The sequence below is a fragment of the Anopheles bellator genome, chromosome 1 (genome assembly GCF_943735745.2).
Source record: "Anopheles bellator chromosome 1, idAnoBellAS_SP24_06.2, whole genome shotgun sequence".
Classification (NCBI taxonomy): domain Eukaryota; kingdom Metazoa; phylum Arthropoda; class Insecta; order Diptera; family Culicidae; genus Anopheles; species Anopheles bellator.
Genome location: NC_071285.1, coordinates 19,196,408 through 19,218,804, shown reverse-complemented (window position 1 = coordinate 19,218,804; position 22,397 = coordinate 19,196,408). Strand labels below are relative to the sequence as shown.

Sequence of the window (22,397 nt, the reverse complement as noted above, 5' to 3'; positions counted from 1 at the left end):
CATAGCACAAGCCGCCACTTGCAAAACTTTTCGCCACTTCGGCCACTTGACCGGCAGAAAGTTGGTGGTCTGTTTGCGCCACATTTGCATAAAACACCATCAACAACCCCCCGACCGTCTGACTGCCCTCCAAGGGGTAGCTGGGCGTTGAACTGAGCATCCGACCTACGGGGAACCCCCCGGTCACGGTCCAGAGGCGGTGTCGATGATGAAGTTGCGTGAAGTTAAAATATTCTCCCGAAAACTTTGCCCAAAATCACCGGACCAAATCACCCGGAAAATGGTCCGGACAGTCGATTGAAATGGGGCCGGAAGTGGTAGTCGGCGGTTGGTGTCAGGAAATCTTCAAATTAGCCCACACCACGGGCCCACGGGGAAACGGGACTTTCAAAGGCACTCGACTCGCCGCGTAAGCCCTCTCGATCGTGCCCTCGACGGTCGACTCCAAACGCTGGTCCAACGCGGTGAGTGATCGATGCAGATCAGTCATCACAGCTCGCGGGCTGAATGGCGCTCTTTTCATATGATAATCGCGTGGCCCCTTCACAGACTTTGCGATGATCGACTTTTGCAACACTGACATACCAGAGTGCGTCCTGAAGGCCGACCTGAAGCGGTTCCGCGCGCGCGAACGAGACCTTGACATTTGGCCGGTGCGCGTCTTCCGAAGCCGAAGCGGAACCTTTCCAATGTGTGTTGGAGGAGTACGCCGTCGAACGCACTTTTTCCCGTCCCGTGCTCCGTTGGTGACAGTTGAACTGGCTAAATGTTACCCTCTACCCTTGCCAAATTACTTTCAATAACCGGTGCACGCACGAGCGGCCCGGATCGGTGCGCTCACGCGAATGTGAACGCCGGTTTCGCCTTTCTCTTTCGCCCGTTCGGAGCCATCGGAAGGGCCAACCAGTATGTCGGCCTTTATCAATTAGCATTAGCGGCAGCCGACGATCGACAGCGCTAATCGGGCCTCGAGGTGCACGCTGATTGAAAATTAAATCTAGATCGGATTGGCCGGTATGTAAATGATCGTCATCATCGTCCGACCGGAAAGGTCGTCCGATCCCGCGATCCTTTCGGATTCCCTATCACTTCGCGCTTCGTTCGACGCTGCACGGCAGCATTATTAGTGGCATGCAAAGTGCACCCGAAATGCCATCCGTTCGTCATCCAAAAAAATCACTGCGCAATTCAAGACAAACCACTCAAATCTGTTGCGAAACTCTTGGCAACGAGTTCATAATCTTGCTCAGTTACTATTCTAAATTACTTACTACTCCCATACATATCAACGTAATAACTAAACGGCTAATCAATCGCGGTTCAAACATAGAGTTGGCGTGGATGTTACCAAATGCATACTGTTCTTGATGATGACTAGTTAGACCAGAAGATTGATTGAGGTATATTATGAACAAGAATTCTATTGATTCGGATTCTTGCTATTAGAATACTCCTGGCAACATGAGCCACGAAATGAAGGAATAATTTGAAGCATTTGGTTAAAAATTATCGTTCGATGGTCGTATCAGGCTCGTTCTATGAGGCCGCCTTGGACTGATGGATTTTAGAGGCTACATAGTTTCTAGAACATTTGTTGAACTCTCTCAACAAACTACCAGGTCTAGGTCTAAGTATGAAATCGGATTGTGTAAACATCGGCTCCAGCTATCACCTGCTAAAAAAATCTGCTACAGAATCGCATCAAATGCTTGTCGAAGCTTGTTTTTAGAAGATCATAGTGCTTTCAGCGGTTTAAGAAGTTTAAACATGGCGATTTTGAACAAGGAAAGAGCGTGGGAGGACTTCAAAAAAAGGACTTTCTAATGGGACAGAGAGGTGTGGTGTACCATAAGCTCTTAAAACCTGGTGAAACTGTTCATTCAGTTCACTACTGACAACAAATGATTTCAATTATTAAATAATTATTTGAATTTGATTCTTTTGGCATGGCATCCACGAATGACCAGAGAGGTGGGAAAAATGTATAGCTAGCGATGGCACACACTTTGAATAAAATAGAATAATTTCTTTGAAAAAATCCGTTCTCATAGATTTAGACCATAGAACTTCCAAGTCCTTTAGAGTATTTCCCCTTTGCTGCTTCGTTGATTATTTTGGAGTCATCGGGGTGAACCAGAACTGTTGGCGATTTGACTGACTGAGCCACAAAAAAGAATCCATATTTGCCAATTAAAAAATCAACTCTGGTATTTCCATACGAAAGTTCGAAAACACGGTAAAAACCTTCACATTTAAAATTCAGATTCGTATCCGCTGGAGGGATCCGCTGGCAGTCCAACAGAACCGAACACGGTAGTGCGCAATAACGATCATAATTACAATGTATCCTAATAACATTGCGCATCATTAACCGCTAGTGACAGATCGGCGAGCGGCTACCGGTAGGTGCGCTTTTTGCTCACCAGATGGCCGACATGATGACGTAATTCTACGACACCTAGCCCACCACTTCTTCACCACTTCACTTCTAATCACTTCCATCGCCAATCGGGGTATTGATGCCAAACATGGAATCGATCGACGAACAGAAGTCGCCGATCGACAGTTGCTGATTAACGCCATTTGTTGCTTCGGCCCATCGACTTGGTGTCCCCCAGAAACAATGCAATTTACGTTGTGGCTCATTGATACCACAAGGCGTTGGGTTTGGGATTCAACCGACGGCACCGAAGCAAACAATAGCACGTTTCAAGTAGCACAAACCCCGCTGTGAAGTCCCGCCCCGGTGGCGGTCTACGGAGGGCACCAAAACCGCGGCAACGCGAAAGCATCAGCTGCGAGCGAGAAGCTCCCCGCTCTGTGCTTATGGTTTACGAATTCATAACTCATACATAAATTATTACTTTCTTCATCAAGAATTTCTCGGGATTCACGGGGCCCCCGTGGTTCAGCAAACTGCAGACGCGTTCTTCGTCCCTTCGCTACGATCGGCTGCTTCGTCCTTGCAGACGCTTTTCACACCCACCTGGCTCACACTGGCTCATGGTGGTGGTTGATCTCCGAACACCAGGGAACGTGCCGACCGCCCGAGACGTGGAGAGATTCATACCTTGGCGCCATAAATTTCGAAGCATTATGCGAACCACCAAAACTCCGAAGGATTCACACCCGCCCCACGAGCGAGGAAATGAACGATTTTTGTTTCGTGTCCTTGTGTCTTCCCCGGCCCCGGCTGCCAGACAGGCGGCCGTTCCAGCAGGTGTTCCGCTCGCCAAGAAGGAATTGTGCTGCATCCGGTCTGTGTCTGTGGCAGCTGGAGCATCCTCACGGAGCGTCTGCCCCGTGCTTCCGAGAAGAACTTAACATATTCCCCATTCGCGGACGCTTCGGTTTTATAAATATTTATCGACGATTCGACGCCAGGCATCACGTGGATACGCGGCCCAAGAATCCAATCGGGATGATGTGCTGTGTGGCTTTCCCCGAGTGCCAATCCACGGACATGGTTTGCATAGCCACGTCCTGCTCCTGGGCAGGAAGGCGCACGGCTACCTTGTCCGGCTACGATTTATTACGCCGTGCTTGGATTGGATATTTTTGCAAACGGCGCAACATTTGTAGCAATTCAGACGAAATGTGAAAAATTTATTCCAAACAGCGCGCTCGGCTTTGATTTTGCCTATCCCAGGAGCTACAGGTGTTGAGCAGAGTATTGTGTGAGGCTATTTTTTACGCTTCTTGCGGTTTCGCTGTCCATCAGCAGACGTAACTGTAGTCCCATGACAGGCTGTCTTATTGGAGATACGAAACCACAGCAACCATTACGACCGATACCGACAATAGATGGTTTGTTCAAAAATAACCGTCACCGTTAACGTTCAGTCGCTAACAATTTGTTCTCGCCCTTGGATACCCGAGCAGGAAGCACTATTGTTGCATGTCGTAACTTTGAGAAATGTGCACAAATTCCTAAAATAGTGCATTAACGTATAATACTACGTTACAAATAGTACAGATACTGCATTCCTAAAGTAGTACACGTGGTTTGAAATCGATTTACAATCCGTCTAGATTTCCACAACTATAAAGAGTAATAAATACATTGTGAGACTCAGTTGGGGCTTCATTAGTTGGATAAAATAAAATAATCAATGGTTTGAACTAGAGGAAGCTCCTTTTTCTTTTCATTTTTTAACTTTTTTGGCTTATTTCAACAACAATACTCTGTACACGTGGTGTCACTAAGTGGAGTAAGTGGAGCATAGTTGAAAAAAGGCGGTTATGTAATTAGGTTCAATTCTATTGCCTTTTGTTACGACTTATTCAATACTCAGATGTATACTATTTGTATACCTAATTTGACGAATAACAAATGTATTTTTGTTTTTCATCGCCTTCGCTGGCTGATGAAGGAAAGCAAAGCATGCAAAAATTGGGCGATTGAAAATATGGTACTGTAGCAAAAACTATCGGGAATTCGCTTATAACTCGAAAACTTCTTTCTTCTGAATCTATGTCATCACGCATAAAGCTATCTCTACAATTGTTTGGCCACAGTAGTACGAGATCAACTGACTCTAGTTTGGAAAATTGCAATTATTTGCTTACAGAGTTTCACTGCATTGGAACTCTGGTCCAGGTTGGTTCCGGGAAGCCGATTAAAAACGAACTGTTCACTTTGCCCAATGCAGTTTGGTATAGAGTCTGCTCTCCATCACATTGCCGGAGGACCACCGAATCCTAACGAAGCGTAGTGTCTTTTACTTCTAATGTCTGTGTCCAGACTTCTCGTTCAACTAATCCATGGCTTCATGGCAACGTAAATCCATTAGGCGGTCAACTAGTTGCTGTGGTCCATCCACTAACCGCCACTGTATCAATTATTTGAACACCTCCCAACTAGCTTCTGCTTATTGATCGGTGTCTCCTCGGTGTGACCACCACCAATGCTGCCCGCAGTAATTTAGGAGTTGTTTTCTGCAAATCGGTAGCCTTCACGCATCTACTAATGGAATCAATAACCTCTAAAGAGCATCATTTAGCCACCGGCGGATCACCCAAAACTCATCTCATCTGCGCCCGCAGACCGCGCCCCGAAAGGCACAGGTGACCATAGCCCGTAGTTGACCGTTGGCAGAAAACAAAAACCTAATTCCGCCAGGGGCGCCCAAAAACGGCGGGGCCAACGAGCGCGAGCGAAACGAAATCGTTGGCCAAAAAGTCAGCTGGAAGGCCCGAAACCGAGGCCCCGTCGTATGTCGGCTGGGTAAAAGTGAATGTGACTTGCCGCGTACGCAAAAGCAGTTTAATCGCACGTACTGCCGCCGGGGGGTCCGCCGGTAGTGGCCGATCTATCGAACCGAATTCGTAGCAGGCCCCGGCCGCTCCAGCTCGATTACCATCTCGGTGACGTTCAACCGGAACGAACACTAGCTGCTGCCGCCGACCGATCCGCAGTCAACACAATCGATAATGATGATGTCTTGAGAATCCAACCTGCGGCCCATTGTTGGGGGCGCCGCGCGGGAGGTCAGGATCGGAACACGATCGGGGCCGGGCTCTTCACCTTCGCGCGATCCACGAAGACGCACGCGATGGGGGAGTCGTCACCGCTCGTCATCGGCCGCAACGATCCAGCGGTACTCACAGCCTGCGCCCGCCACCACCCGGAGCTTGAACGCGGACCGCGATCATCATCATCGTCATCATCATCAGCCGGGTGTTAGAATCCGCACTCAGGCTTGGTTATATAAAACCGGCAACTCATCTTCTACGGCATCAGTTCACTTTGACCGCTCGAAGCGAAGCTTGAGCCGGCGCGTACGTCTTCGCAGCCTCCACTCTCAGTCACGACATCCGGCGAGCAGGTGCAGGTCAACCGAACATTTGGCAATTTTGGGGCGAATTACGATCCCATCGATCCCAACAACCCAGTTCGTCCCAGCTTTTTGGAATGGCCCATCAAACGGTAATGTTGACATCCCGGGAGTCCCGCTCCAAGAACGCTTCACTAACCCGAGGCTCCTCATATCTGGATCAGTTGTTGCTGCTGGCATGTCTGGCCCTTCTGAGCGGGCTGACGACTGGCGCCCGGCTAGACAACCTGTACGGAGCCCCGGCACCGGCGGCCTCCTATCAGGGCGGCGGTGGTGATGCCAATGTCCTGCGGGCTCCCCAGCAGTTCGGCCAGCAGGCTCCGGCCAACCAGTATCTGCCTCCATCGGCGGGTGGTAACGCCGCTGGGGGCTATCCGTCCGTGGCGCCGCTCGGACAACGTGGCGGACAACAACAGTTCGGACAGCAGCCAGGATTCTCTGGAGGTGGTGGCGGGTACAACCCGCAGCCCGCATCCGGTCCGGCCTTCAGCGGGGCCAGCAATGCCCTACAGCCCAGCTACCAGGGCGCACCGGGCAACTACCCGCAAACGACCCCGATCCCGATCCTGCGCTACGAAAACGTTAACAACGGCGATGGCAGCTATCGGTTCGAGTAAGTACTAGCTGCGCTCTGACCACACGGTGGAAGTAATTGAAGTTGCGGCAGGTGAAGATAGTATCGCGCGCACGTCGAGCACGTTGCTGGTGGTGATTAATTAAATGACCCGCGATGAGCTCACTACGGGGTGGTGAGGAATGCAGCTGCCGTCGCCGCCGGTGCTGTAATCGGAGTTCAAGAGTTCAACACGAGGTGGTTTGCGGTCGAACTGGTCGAAGTAGTGGAGGGTTGTGCCCAAAACAAGCTGGATACTGGATCTGGTGTCAGTGTCAAGTGGCGTACATAGAGAAGCTGTTTGCTCTGTTGATTTCTGTAACGGTGTATTTTTACGAGCGAGGTTCTTAGTGTCCCGCCGACCCTGCGATCTAAGTGTTCGTGGTGTACTAAAAAGGTGATCGGACGTCCCGTACTAGATGGTCCTGAGAATACTGGGAGGAATGCGTTGTCCAGTGTCCAGTGTCCAGTGTAGGATTACTCTAACCGCTAGCCCTCTGCTTCCCTTCCCTTATAGTTACGCCACGGGAAATGGAATCCAGCACCAAGAGGAAGGATTCCTGCGCCAGTTGGGTCCCGAGAAGTCGGAACAGGTAGTTTCCGGTGGCTACTCCTACACCGCACCCGACGGCCAGCAGTACAGTGTGCAGTACAAAGCCGACGCGAACGGTTTCCAGCCCGTCGGTGACCATCTCCCGACGCCACCGCCTCTACCACCGGCGCTCCAGGAGTAAGTGTCCCCACAAGCACCACGCCGAGTGTCGCTCGGACTTACGCCACTCTGTTCTCTTCCTACCGCCGATACGACAGAGCGTACGATCTTCACGCCCGTCTACACGCCGAAGCTGCCGCTAGGCCGAAGAACCCAGCGTACCAGGACGGAGCTCCTGGGCAGGGTTCGTACTCGCAGCAGGGTTCGTACTACCCTCAGCAACAGCCTGCCCAGCCACAGTACCAGCAGCCCCAGCAACCCCAGCAGCAGCCACGGCCGCAATATCAGCAACCCCAGCAGCAGCCCCAGTTCCAGCAACCGGCGCCTCAGTTCCACTCGGCCAGTTCCCCGAACGCCATCCAGGGTTACCCGTCGGCTCCCGCTAACCAGTACCTGCCACCTGCCAGACGGCAACCGGGCTTCAACCCCAGCACCGGGTACACCTACTAGAGCAACGCCAACTTCAGCCAACGCCAGCCAACACCATTACTTTCATCGATTTCAGTATTTATTGTCCGGGAGCCGGGCGGAGAATGACACACGCCAATAAATGAGGGTGCGCCCGGAAACCTTTCAATCACCTTCGCACCTTGTCCTTCTCTCTCTCGCTCTCGAGACTCGACTTCCGAAAGCCCTCCATTTCGCCGACCTTGGTCAACGGACCCTAGCCCTAGTTTAAGTCAACCATCCGGCATGGGAAAGTCACCTTCCCTTCCGTGGAGCACACCCCAAAACGGATCGTCAGCAGTCACGAAAAGTCAAGTACGTGCCCGTGACATTCGTCATTGTTTTTTGTGGGGCCAAAAGAACACAATCGCCGCTAGAGGGCGCCCGAGGAAAGTGGGACATGCGATTTGCAACAAATCTCGTTGCAAAATCCGTCCCCAACCGTCGGCCCAAGGCTGGGTTTCGGAAAGAGCCCAAGCTAATAGCTAGGCACCCTCCGTAGTAATGGGGCTTATGGGGCTATCGGGCCTGACCTCTTGGCGCCTGTGGGGCCTGGGCGCCACTATTCGGCATCGGGTGCATTATGCAAATATAGAGGAAAAGAATGGCCGCAGCAGCCAGCCCGGCGGCTGGTGCGTTATGACCTACAACGACAACGCCATCGCCGACGACTCGCTCGATCTTTGTCTGTAGTTCACGTTCTAACACTGTGGCCAAAACGTAGCGGGAATTTGATTTTTTATCTTGTTTGGGATTTCGATGGGGACGAAATTTTTCACTTCTAGGTTGGCAAGACTGTCACCAGGGGTTTAAATCGCCCAGGGACCCCGATAGACTAATGGCACTAAATTTAAAATTTTAATTGTATTAAAATTCTAAAATTAAGGTTGCATTAGTATGTAAAAAGAGACGAATGTTAGGCTATTACAGCTCAAAGTCTCTATTATACGAGAAACCAATCAACCGGGTTTGTTGATTGGTGTTTGCGATACGGGTCTTTTTGTAAACAATTTAAGGGGAATTCTTCGTTATGGTCTGCAACTGCTCATTTTGTGTTCGGTAAGCAAGGTCCATCGAAAACAAGGGTTTACAAGTGGTAGAAATTCTTCAAACAGGTCGGGAAAGCTTTGCAAACGAGACACGGCCAGGGCGACCATTAATCAACTGATGAGCTACATTTCAATAAAATTTTTAAAAATGATATTCCAAAATAATCGATTGACAGTCCGAGATCTTGCTGGTTTTGTTGGAATGGCCCTGTTAATTTTCCAAAATTGTTGAAAGACAATTTTTGGTTCTTTCTCTTTAAATCTTAAAAGAATGGACCGGGAATTCTTGAATCTTGAGTCTTGGTTCTTGAATCGTGAAGAAGTCTTTACATCACATTGGTCATTTCGATGCAAACCCAACCCAGATCGTACCGCAACTACCATATTCACCTGTTTTAACACCAGGTGACTTCTGGCTATTCAGAAACTCAAGAAACCGCTCCGTAGACACCGTTTTAGAGTAAATAGTGGAAATGGGAGCCAAACCGAAGAATGTGCTCGAATTCCATAGAAAATATTTGTATACAAAAAAATAGAATGAGGACATAGATATATTATATAGGGATTCCTTTGAAGAATTATAAGAATAAAGAATTTAGAATTCCCGTTAGTTGTTGGCCACAGTAGTACTCTGTCGAAGTGCATCTTTATGCACTTCCCGAAAAACGCAACGCATCGCAACCGGTGGCCGAGTTCGAGCTGGAGACGAGAAACAGCGCGCTGGGGACGCCGTACCGAACGATAAATCAAACCACGGTCCATAATTATCATAATTTATGTTGTGAAAAATATTTACGATCAGCGCCCCCCCGGGGGTGGGTCGGTGTATCCGCTGGACTTCTTGAGGCCCCCGCCTTGAAGGGCACGTGCGTTCCGAGCAGTGCGTTTCAAGTATCGGCTTCGATGATGGCACCACCGTGCTTGTCATTACTTCTTGCAATGAGTCTCCGCCGATCGATCGTGTGCGATACCGTCGTGGCGGGGTGCACTGATGGTGATAAAATGCAGTTGCACTCGAATACATCAAACGCAAGGTGCCACAAACGAAGCGATTGAAAAGCGTGCCGGTTTGGGTTGGCGAAAAAGTTCCACCGATCGCGACGGACGTTAAGTACGCAATCGAGTCGCAAGTGGCTATACGTGCTATCGCGATGAGATTGGTATCCGCTTTGGGACCGTTTAGAATGTCTTTAATCTGTGTGGCTATAATTCATTAGAGCCGACGGAGAGCCGAGCCATTTATCGTCCATCATAAATGGGTGACAAAAAACTTCACAAATGTCGCTAACTGCCAAGCGTTTTGTTGAAGAACCCAACGCTAGCCGTTCGTACGGAAATGCGGACTGGAAGTCATCTTCCGCGCACAATTTACAACTGGTCTGGGGCAACTTTGTTGCACTCCGACCACGACGCATGACGCTAATGTGGCCGGGTGTCGGAAGCCAGGCACCTCCGTCCGCGTAACGGATGTGACAAAGGTTGGGTAAACAGGTCGGGCTGATGATGAGGGAGTGTCAGGTCTTGGAAGTTCACTTCTTGTGTTCTTTCAACCTATAGTTGATAGTTGTAGTTGAAATTGATGCCCCGGATCAAGTAGAACAAAATCTAGTTCGGAAGAATATCTAAATGTTTCATAAATAATGGGAGGATTATTTGAAAGAACTTTTTTTTAGAAAAGATCTTTTTTAATACTAATCACAGCCAGAGGAGTAAATATAAAGACGTATCTTCTTGTTTGGCTCTCTGCCCTGATAAGTGATTCTTAATAAGTGACAACCGCCAGGTGGTTTTGCCTATCAACAGGAGACGCCAAAGACGTGTCTACTCAGGATGAATAATCAGGAATAATAATAATAATAGTAATGACTACAAAAATTTTGTTAGCACAGTGTTAGAGTGTCATTCGATGTGTTGTACTTGCGTAGATATAAGTTAGATAAGACTATTCAAAATCTCCTGTTAAACGTGAGACTAAAAATTCTTGCCCATTGGCTTCACAAATAAAGAAAAAAAAAACAAAACAAAATTAATAAATAGTAAATGAAATAGTTGCTACATTTGAATTTTGAAATACTATCTTTAGTTCAAGGTTTTAATAGACGATCTTTTATGTCAAAAGACAAAGACAGGATTATTTTCGTGCTTAAATCAGATTGCAATATGTAGCTCAACGGGACTTTTACATACTCACGTGATGTTCCATACTAACTTCCATACTTGGCAGAATCGCTATTGTCGTAAAGTTACAACGAAAAACAATGGTTTTTCCAAGTGGAACCACAGCATGTTTAAGCGTTTGTGGATTTAGTACAACTACTATTAGTGTTAAGATCCTCTCACTATGCACTTTTCTCATTCCGGTTTCAACCCACGACAAAGTGGTCGAAGGAACGTGCTACTAAATTGTGGTCACATTTGAGTCACAAATATCAAACGAACGAACAGAAAGTATGCCAACACGTCGCCGCTTATCTGGAAATTCCGCAACGGATTCGCCAAGTAAACAAACGTGTTTGTCAATCGCCGAATTCTTCACGAAACTACACTTACGCCGTCACGATCGTTCCGCAATCCTATCAAGCTGACCCGATCTCCCCGGTCCCGGGGCAATCAGGTTACTCACCGGAGTCAACCAAGCCAAGCCAGACCTAAAATGGTTCGATTGGACCTGCGGTGCAGTCTGTGTCCACCCGCAGTGTCCAGTATGCAGTTGCCGCTGCAGGAGGTACTTTAATTTACAACCCGACCCTGGAGAAGACCTGAACACCCGTGGCCGCAGGGCAACAAAGTAGTAATCACATTTGCGTGATACTTCCATATCAATTACCGGTGTTTCGCATCCGACAGTCCCGAATCGGTTCGGTTTGGCGCAAGTTCTTCTACTCCGGGGCCGGGACAAGGAAAGTTCGATTCCGAAGTCCGAAACTCCTGGATAGCTGGATCGCCCGTTCTCGGGGAAAGCCCTCGTGGGCTGGGATGGAAAGGAAATTAGAAAAACCATGGCCCACGCGATGCCGGATGCCGGTGGTCTTGTCTTCGGGGCGGTCACGGGCTGGTATGGCGCGATAACTCAACGTCGTGTACGTGTACAAGTGGCCACCCCCGGGGCGCGCGAGGTCAAGAGAGTAATGATCAGAGCAAAGCTTCGTTGATGGATTTATTATGGACACCGGCAGCACCAGGCGGTGACGACCACCCCACGGCGACGTCAGACCGTCCTGCTAAAGGGGTGGCCACAAGGTGCCAGGTGTAGTGGTACCATCCCAGCGCCAACACTTCCTTGGGCAGCATGATTTATGGCGGGTGCCCCGCTTATGCTCACCTCCACCCACGGCGAGGCAGCCTACTTTTCCATTAACGATTATTGTGTTGAACGGAGTTGTTCCCAGCGGTTCCCGGTCCCGGTAACGAGCAACTTTATCCCGTAAGTGGCTGTTTGGTGGAAAATGAAAATGTACTCCCGATGGACACTGGCACGCACGCTTCACACGGAAACCGCAGGAATTCCTTGACGTGACGGGGTCGTCTGTTGAGGGCTGCCGGAAAAACGGGGCCACCGAAAAACTAAACCTAAATCAATTGCCCAAACTTTCCAGTTCAATTGACCAAATTTTCTTGATTTGTGGCCAGGTCTCGTGGCGGCGCAGATTAGAGAGGTAGTTGAGGGTTTCCCTCTTTGTTTCCTAGTTTGTTCCACCTAACAAAAGCGTACATTATTCATATTGGGAAAGTAGAAAAGTTTCTGTGCCGGCGCTTCTTATCACCGTCGAGTATCCTTCCGTCGTTTGCCGAACGGGTTTTCCATTTTTCACCGCGTCCAAAGACAAGCACGATCTTCACGATCAGGGTGGACAGGGTAAGAAAAAACTTTTCCAATACGCTAGACGTGGCGCTAGACTTGACGGAAGACGATGAAGCGGAGCCAAAAAGAGCATCAAACGTCTCTCGCTAGGAACCGAACAGACCGAACGAAGGATCCCGTTCCCGGTTTCGCCGGTACCTAATCTGATGTCACACCGGCTTACGACGGTGTGCTCCTTCGAGAGTATGGCGGCGGCACTCGCTGATTGCGTTTTCCGTTAATGTGGTGGTTCTATCTTTTGTTTCTTCGCACGGTTTCGCAGAAAAGATTTTCGTCGAAGGAATACGAAAAAAAAAACGAAACGAAATGTACGACTGCCGGGACAAAATATGGTCCGCCGGTTCTGAGTCGCCTTTCTGAGGGCTCATAAATTTGGTTTCAAACAGTTCGCCGGGTTCCGGTTGATAGATTGCAAAAAGCGCTGCTGTATGCTCATTGAAGGGATTTTTTTATTAAATTGATGCACTCACTTTACTTTTGTTTTAACGGTAGCGTCAGTTTGGGTGCTTTTAAAGGAAGCTGGGAAGAAACCATAGTTTTTGCGTGAAATTTAAAACATTTTTTAAGATGTTTCGGCATGTCCGAGCTGAGTTAAATATGCAGCGTTTTGTGGTATAATTTGTCGCCATTTTAAAGGCAAGTGCTTGGTGAAAGTGGTTCGGGAATTAATAAAAACTCTAGTAATCGATTTTCACTTTTCCAGATCCCAATTATTCTTTTCACTCAAGGAGTTGTTTTACGATGCGAGAAAAAGTTGGCAATCGCTTGTAATGTCTAATCGGACTATACGATGGACACATTTAAACTTCCCAACCAAGCTCCCGACGAGTTTCTGGCGAGTGACTACAGACGTGTGTGGCATTACGTTGTCCTGATGGAACACAACACGATGGAATGGTACAGAAATTGGTGTTTGGCCATAAGGAAGCAACTCATAATAAACGATTCCTTTCAAGTCCCACCATATACCCGGTAGAACCTTCCATGGCTGTTAGATGGATGGATAAAGCTGCATTTCTTAATTCCCAAAATGTTGTAAATGATATAATGATATTCACCACCATTAAATATTAGATGTTCTGAAGAGGAAGCTTTATGCAAAAACGAGATAAATTACGAAAGTAAATATCAACTTCATTTTCCCATCAATGATGATCATAAGACATCGGCTTTCATTTCATAACTAACAAAAACCGCATACTCGTTTCTGTCGCAAGAATGAAACTTATTTCTTTTCAATCAAGATACGAACTGCCTGTGTAAGAATTTGCTAATTGAAACACTCAGCACATTGCCTCGCTAAACGGATATTCGCCCAAAGTGCGCTGAATGCCAAATGGCGACGGGAAAACCGAAAATATATAAATCTTATTGTTTCTTTTCACTCTTGACCACTTGCCCGCTCGTCTCGTTGCTGCCACCGGTTCGTTTCTATTTAGCAAATTATGCAAAGCAAGAAAGCAAACACAAAAGGTCGGTTTTCCGGAAAACCTTTCCCGGTGCTGTGGCTGTGACGTGAGTGAAATTTGAAAAATTTATCGTCTGATTAATTCCCTACCATTTCCTTCTGGGTTTTATTTCGCACGGACGCCTTAATGATTCGCGATACGGCTCCGAGCCGAAAAAGGACCGACAGCGAACCGGGATAAATCATCGCCGGCACCGGCACTTTCCCGGGTGAAAATCCGTTTGGATCACTTTCCGTAAAGTTTCGCGAATTAATATGCAGACGATGCACCGCTGTACACCTCTATGGCCTGTACTGCTACCAGGTTTACACATCGTCGTCCACCGACCATTTGTTTCCGGCGAACCCACCGGCCAGGATGTTAGGGTGATCCATTTCGTCCCACAGCGCCCACCGACGGAAAAACTATGCGATAAAATATCGTTTAAGGATGCAATGGCGGCACGAGGGAAAACCTAACAAGCATCATCCAACCGATCGTCATAAACATTCGCTGACAGCGCAATGTTGCCCTTCAAGATCGGTGGCTCACTGGGCATGCATCGACAGCACTCGACATGAATATGCAATGAGCATTGCAGACACCCAGACCGGGCAGCGTAAATAGGTGGCCATTGCGACACGGAAGCAACGCTGCGACCGCTTAGAGCGCATTTCTTTCGCTGCCAAACAGTCGAGTTTCATCTAACGAGCTTCTCTGGCCGCTACACAATCCGGGATTCGGCGGAAATGAGCTTCACACTTTCGGTGAGGAAATCTTTCACGGTGACAAAACATCGTGCTAAAGGACGTACTTGCAAGAAGGGCCTTCGACCACCTGGGAATCGACGTGGAAGAGACATTCGACAGAGAGCTGCGCGGCTATCGACATCTGGCCGAACGATTTAGTATGCCGACCGGGAAACGCCAATTAAACGAAATGAATCATATAACTCACCCAAACAATGGTGCCCAACATGGTGCCGAGTAGTACCATTGCTTATATTGAATTTTAACAGTTTTGTTTTCCTATCAAAACTATCCGTTAATCAATAGCCAGCGAAAGGTATTTAAGATCAAGAAAACAAAAACAAAAATACAAGTGATAAAAATTCTCTTTACTCAATCATAAATCATTCAAAATGTATGAAGATATGTAAATGATTGATGAATGAAACATGAAACATTTTAGCCATTCATATTTCGAACGACCAAAATTCCACTGACGCGTAATGAAGTTTAGTATCCGCAACGCATTCCACCCAGACAGTATTCCCAAACGACGTGGTTTTGTCATGCAGTCCGTTCTACAGTCCTCAACTACTATTGTTAACCAGATTGACCCGACCAGAACTAATCATGCTAATTCTATTGAATTAAGTGGGTTCTTTTCAGAAACTCCAATGTGCAACACTGCCCATGCAATGTTCTCAATTCGCTGGTCTGAACAACGATATTATCGCATAAAACCTTAACATCGTCAAAAACACGTTATTATTACTAATCATAAACTAAATCTACTCTGGTTGCTTTAAAATCGAGCAAAACGTGGGATAGATGCTTAAAACCAAAAACTTCAAGCTTCAAGTTTCAACTTGTTTTCGTGTCAGTCGAATTAATCTATCGAAGTTGTATCGCTAAAATCAAAGTGTCATTTATTCGTCATAACGTTGCCCTTGGGAATCACATTTAGCATCGTAAAATAATTACCCCAAAAGAACTAAATGGGCTCCACTAAATGAGGCAGTATTGTTGCTGCAGGCATTTTGAGTCACCACGTACTCGGTAATCTTAATCAGCCTACTCTGTGAATGTAAAGGTTTAATAAACACAGAAGGCTTTCATTGTGTTTGAGTATGGCACAAAAAAACTGAAATTCACTATACAGCAAATTCTTATCATACTCTCTGTTGAACACCAATCAACACCAGATCTACGTCAACCTGCCTCCAGCGTTCAACGCAAACCAATCGAATCCGTTTAACAATCGGTTCGAGTACCATTCCATGCTTCCATTAATTCAATTTTAAATTGACGATTGAAAAATGTTTGCCAACATGTGTCACGCCCGTCTGGATCCAAATCCAAGTCTTCGATCGGTCTGCCCTTTTTTTCGTCTTAACCCTTCCGGTTCCTGTCGGTAAATCCGGCTTAACGGTGGTGTACTGCGCCAATTTTCCAATCATTCTCAACGGAAAAAGTTCGCATAATTTCAATCAAACCCCTTTTCTAGTTATCCCATGGCGGCTCCCTTTCTCTTATCGTTTGTTTGCACGATGAATTGTCGCTAATCTCATGGTTCGCGAATCGATCCGGGTTGTCCCGTCCGCTTATGCATTACTCCATTTTTTGTTACTTATTTGCAAATTCCTACTTACAATTAACCGACAGGACGATAGCGGTCCTAAGTAAATATCGAACCACGCTTGACAAATTGGGAATGGAAAATTAACAACCTGCCGCGAATGTTCTTTCCACGCCGACGGCGGCTACAGAACCATGCCCGGAATAGAATCGTGGTCCTTCCGGTGAATGTAACCACGAAGACACACAATGACGAAAAAAATCTCATAAAAATGTTAATTTTCAATAAAAAAACAGACTCTTAATCCCATTGACGACAGTTCGCTGATTAGGGGCCAACCAAAGTTGAACCAATCGTCACAGGTCTAATGAAATGGCGAAAGAACCCTCGTCGCCAAAAGCGAAGGTCCTGTCTCATTGCACCTTTCTTGCGCGAAGAAGTTCTGAAGTTGATTTCTTTTGAACTTTTTGCCAAGCATGTGGCTGTTGGCCCCGTGCAGAAAGGGCAAAACCCGAAGTCAGCCATCGTTGTCGACAGGAATTGCCTGCGGCCAACCGCAATCATCGAGCTTCGTTGGCACCGCGTTCCGTGGAAATATCCATTTTCTCCGATCAACCAAATCCTATCGATTTGTCATTAGAAGCCGGAACCGGAACCGTTACTCTGCGACTGATGCTAGCGAACCAGTTTGGTAGGGGGAGAATTGTGCATCTCCAACGGGTGATCGAACAATCGATAAGCGTTTATTGATTGTAGAGTAGTTGGAGGTATAGGATCCTCGGAGGAGCCTCGAGTAAGCAGTATTCAATTGCAAATAAAACTAAATAAATTTTGTTAAGCCAGAATGGCGTTCGACTTTGATATTAATTAAATTAACATTATTTTCTTCTAAATTATCCGCAGCGTAAATGAAGTTTAAACATTTGCTGAATATTTCTTTCTAAACATCAGTCAAATCAACACGTTTTACGTTGTGACACTTTCAATCCGATAGTATCAAATGGTGACTCTATCCTGCCCTGCATTAGAAAATCTAATTGTTGGAAATGTACAGTTTTAGTTTGCGTAGGTCTACACTTTCCAAAAAAAAGAAAACTAGAAACGATTCCCGTAAAACATGAGCGTAAACTCCTCGACACGCACGTACGCGGCCAGCCGTCGCAGTGCCGGTGGTCGGGCTCAAGCTCACTTTCGAGGTTCGAACAGTGGCGCATCTGTTTTACCGGTCACCACGCGGCGTCCGGAATACGCTAGGATTGCGCCGCGGTACTGCAAACCCGTTTTTTTTAGAACGCAATTCCATCGCCCAAAAAGCTGCACCAAACTGTCAACGGGTGGATCATAGCTGTTTGCCGCAAATAACTTCGAAACACGACAAGACACCCACCCGGAAGGTGCCTGGATGCCGCCGACCGCGAGGTCCCGCGAGTGATTTCGCGTCCTCGTCGTTCCCGTTCCTTTTTTGCGAGACGAATAAATTGTTGCCACGTCCGCTGACTTCGCGCCGTAGGTTGGTGCCTTCCATCAGGGTCAGACCGAGACCGAGAGAGAGAGTGCGAGATTCCATGGAACCTACGCCGGACGGAGCCCCGACCGGAGGCTGACTTACGGCTTAAGGGACGTTGAAGTTTATTTACTGCAGATCATACCGTCGTCTGTGACCGCGGGCGCCACCAGAGTCGTTCGGAACGCAGTTCCGTTTGCGCGTTTAAATACATATCTGTTGCACCAAGCGCCGCCACCAAACTGAGTCCGCCATTACACTACCGACCAAAAGTGTTGATACGGCACGAGCCGAATCCATTGAACTTAATTTTCCCATTCCTTTTAAACAGTCGAACGCCATATTAAGGACGTCAATTTCGTATCAATAAGCGAATGCGTAACGAGATTTAAAATATACATATGTGTGTACTGTCAAGATAGAGTAAGCACTAAACGTAAAGTTTTGCAATCAAGTTGATACACTGTCAAGGCTCAAACTGAAGCCATTCGCATGGAAATCGATTAAAATGATCTATGGGCGAGCCACAGTCAAAACCCGTTAGATGACCGATCGAACATTGAGAAGAGAGGTATATCTTGACAAAGAACTGTAATTTGCGAGAAATATAAATTTTCAATCAAAAAAAGAATGGAGAAATATAAATAGTCGTGGATTTGTCAGAAATGGCCACATTCCAATCTGATGTCAGTAGGAACTTCTTTTTACAACTGAATGCAGGTAAAGCTTGGAAAGATAAACGAAGTGTTTAAATTTAAAAAATATTTTTAAGTGTAGTATAAAAAAAGTCTTTTCAAAAATAATGCAAAAATTGATCGAACATTTTTCTGCTATGGCTGCAGGAAGATCGAGCAAAGCAAACAGCCAACCGCTCGGATACTAACGACTATGTTAAACTTCAGTAGAGTTTAGTTTCAATTTTCCCTAATGATAAAAATATTCCAATAATAATCACAAAACCCCATTCTTTACTCAATAACCACATTATTTATCAAATTCAAAATCCTGCAACTGTTGCCGTTCGGAAACGCTCGACCTGAGGTGTAAACGGGAGGGAAAAACTCACCGAGCAGAACTAAGGTTGTTGGGTTGCTCCCTCTTTTGGCACGACGCATAAACGTTCCCATAAAAGCCAAATTTGATTGGAGGACTTTAAAACGTAGCAATTCTTCCGTTGCCACTGCTCTAGAGGCACGAATTACATTCAATCTACGGCCATTAAAAAACAAGCTGGGCGACATTTATGGTTTTGTTTTGGGAAAAATGATGGCTGCAGCTGCAAGATTGGTAGCTCATTAGCTGGCACCTCGGTTGGTGCAGAACATAATTTTCTAACTTTACCATACATTTGTTTTATGCATTATGATTTTTCGACAGCTTTCCGGTCGGTCCTATAAATCGACGAACCAATCGCCAGTAACGAAATGGAAAGGAAAATAATGGGATTAACTTTTCTACCCCGGGGGTAATCTGTGCTGGCGCCTTCGTCCTCAGGATGAAACCGAAACCGAGGGTCCATCACGGAAGTATCGTTTTGAGTATTCGGAAAAGCTGTCCCAGAAACCCGTGACGCTAGTTAACACTTTGTTCACTGATGGTCACCGAAGCTTTCTCTTTAAGATGGTTAAGATGCAAAACCACAAACCACACATGATAATACGCACATGCTGCCTATCCCATTTTCCGGCCACACCCGGAACCTCTTTTGAACACTGCCTCCATCTGCCAATGCTGCGGTCTTTCGTCGTCGCTTTTTTGCGTCGAACCAGAAGCTGATGAGGTGCATGGAAGTGACACATGGAACATTTCCATATTTCATCCCACGTGCAAAACCCTTCGACCCCACCGGTTTTTTGAAACGCTTCCCCCCGGGCACTTCAGTGAAACGCATCGAAGGATAAAACAGAATCCCCGAGAAGGCAAACCTCAAACGCCAGCCTCGTCGCCAGAGCAAAGCGAAGGGAGAGGCGGTGAGAGCGTAAATAAAATAAATAAAATTATTATGCAGGCGAATATTTGATGTTTTTCTGTCGAACCGATCCTTTTGGGCGGCCGGCCGAAACGGCCTAGCACCCGGGTGGAGACCCCGGAGTGGTTGTTTGGTTTTGAATATTAAATGGTTTTTCTGTGCCCAAGCCTGGTCCGGTTCATTCGGTTGTGGTTCTACCGCTTGACTCCGGTTTGCGGTCACAACAATTCCCGCTCCCGCTTGCAACGCGACACTGGATGGCAATGGGCGAAACTTTTCCAGCAACCGTTGTCGGCAACTATCTGTTCGCTGGCAAAACCGGGCTTGTAACGTAACTGCTTCGCGTACTGACCACGTGCGACAGGTGCAACCCCGCAGCGGTGAGTAAAAGTTGCTGTCTGTTGCCAAACATCTACAAAATTGTTAACATACTTCAGGTGGATTAAATATTTACAAACGCCCAAAGCAAATATCGATAAATTGTTATGATAGACACGCAGGCACAACGAACTATCTAAAAATAAACACTACACCTCGCTGTTGTAAAAAAGCTATACGACGGTGGTCCGAAAAGTTCCCGGCATGAAGATGGGAACACTAGTAAATGAAAGCTGGTGAATTTCATCTTCAAGCTGCTGACAGTTCCTCATTAAAATTTCAACCTTTCCTATTAGGTCGGGTTCAGTTGGATTTCTCTTGGAAATAATTAATCAACCAATCAATTGAAAAAAATCCTGACTAAACTAGAGACTCAAACTTAAATGGCTTACAAATATCGACCTTCGAATATCAGAGCAGGACAACGGGAAAACTGCATCAACCACCAGCAGAACCACACTTCAGCGTCAACGGCTCTCTTACGCATCCCTCAAGATAGTCATAAAAGTCACACTCAACAGCTCTGACCTTTCACTTCCCAGCCAAGAGCTTCGACTCAAATGGGTATTAGGTGGCACCCCTTAAACGTATCCTTTTATTTGCCGAAACCTCCTCGAACGGCACTAAGGCACCACTAGCACCTTCACACGAGCTGCCCAAATGCCCCCGTGTCGACGGCCAGACACTTCCGTCAGGCGCGGCTTTGCAGCTTATTGTTCTATAAATAATGTAAATTCTCAAGAGATCCTTCGAAAACCACTGGAAGGCCCACTACTGGCCCACTAACACCTCTGGAATGCGAAAAAAAAACTCCTCAAAAAAGGCTCCGAAGCTCACGACCGACGACCGACAGCGGAAGGATGGCGCGCAAATAACAATGGCGCCGCTTCCTACGCAATCACTATCCGCCGCCGTTACGCGAGCGCGCGCGAAAGCGCTATCGACATCAATAATGCAAGCACTAATATTCTGTTCCTTTTTTTTGCCTCGCCCCCGCCATGCAGGGAACCGGTTTTTTTTCTCGTCCTTCGCCCTACAAGTTACCAAGGTCCGTGCCACTTTTATATCATGTGCACTAAGGTTCTCTTTGCTTTTTCGCTTTCCCCTTACGTTGGCCTTCGGATCAGCAAAGACAAATAGTGAAGTGCACACACATCAGCACACGGCGTCTATTTCCGGTCTACTGATGCCCCAACCTGGTGCTGAAAATGAAAATGGGTTTCCTGCGACAGGCTGGCGAAGAAAGCGGGAAAGCGGGTGACTTCAGGGCTTCCCTTTTCAAGTATTTGGTCTCGGTTCACGCACGAGACCTTCCGCGTCGTGTGCCCTTCCGCAAGGCCAAACCAATGACCGACGCTTGTGTCAAAGTTTGTTTTTCGTAGTGAAAAGCCTTTGAAGCGCTCAAAGAATCACCAAACGCCAGAACGCCCCACACGGAAAAGCGTGAAAAGCGAGATAGCGAAAATGATAAGAACGACCCACATCTGAAGCGCCACCGCGGAAATGCTGTTGCTTCCGGCGAGTCATCATTGCGCGGACGTCACCGGCACGTTGCGCGTTGCTGTTACTCCAAAAATGAGGAAAGACAGCAGCACTTTGTTATATTAAAATATCGCCAACGGTGGGCTCCAATGGGCAGCCTCCAGCGGCGCCGTCACGCAAGCCTACCGAGCACGGGGCCCAAACAGTATCTAAGGTGTGCCCACCGGGATTTGGGCTCAATCGGTTTCAATTCAGGCCAACACGTCCACTAAGATACAGTGATGCAAAGTGACGGCTTCAGCTACCAGAAAGTGGACCCAACAATAGCTGTTGACCTAATAATCTCCGAAAGATTGGAAGCTTAATGTAAAACACTTCAATTTCATAATGCTGATTTATGGCAGACAGCACAGACATATTGCCACCGCGTGATAGATGATCTGTTCGAAATTTAAGACTTAATCCACTTTCGGAACAGAACGTTAAAAGCGGTAACCTTACATAAAAAAGTTCAATTAAATGGTGATACGGACTAGCCTTACATTGTGTGAGTGCTAGTAAAGCGGTTTAGCAGTTTAATTCAGTGGTACTAACAGGATTAATAAAAGGATTCGCTAAAAAACAGCCGCTTTGCAACAGATCTGTAGCCCATCGTCGTTGTTCAAAAATCCGTTGTCGACCAATGTCGACTTTCGACTCCAGCGCCATCTAGGTGTGAGTTTTGCATCGCACCGAGAAGAATGTTGTGTGCAAAGTCAACGCTTATTTCCTTAATTTCCTTAATTTCAAATT

General features: G+C 47.1%; 2 protein-coding genes across 2 annotated transcripts in view; one reads left to right on the top strand and one right to left on the bottom strand.

Annotated features, from left to right (window-relative positions):
* Window positions 1-22,397, bottom strand: part of LOC131205617 (uncharacterized) — a 94,370-nt gene that overhangs the window by 69,428 nt on the left and 2,545 nt on the right. The window lies entirely within an intron of this gene.
* LOC131205618 (pupal cuticle protein 20-like) lies at window positions 5,755-7,722 on the top strand. Its single transcript, XM_058197794.1, has 4 exons — window positions 5,755-5,929; window positions 6,002-6,450; window positions 6,968-7,180; window positions 7,261-7,722. Exons 1-4 carry the CDS (start codon window positions 5,915-5,917, stop codon window positions 7,610-7,612), a joined length of 1,029 nt encoding a protein of 342 aa, XP_058053777.1. The 5' UTR covers window positions 5,755-5,914; the 3' UTR covers window positions 7,613-7,722.

Excerpts from the sequence above, each read along its gene's own strand:
- LOC131205618 (XM_058197794.1), top strand. Across the intron at positions 6,451-6,967 it reads GATGGCAGCTATCGGTTCGA|TTACGCCACGGGAAATGGAA; the intron begins GTAAGTACTAGC and ends CTTCCCTTATAG. Across the intron at positions 7,181-7,260 it reads CTACCACCGGCGCTCCAGGA|AGCGTACGATCTTCACGCCC; the intron begins GTAAGTGTCCCC and ends CCGATACGACAG.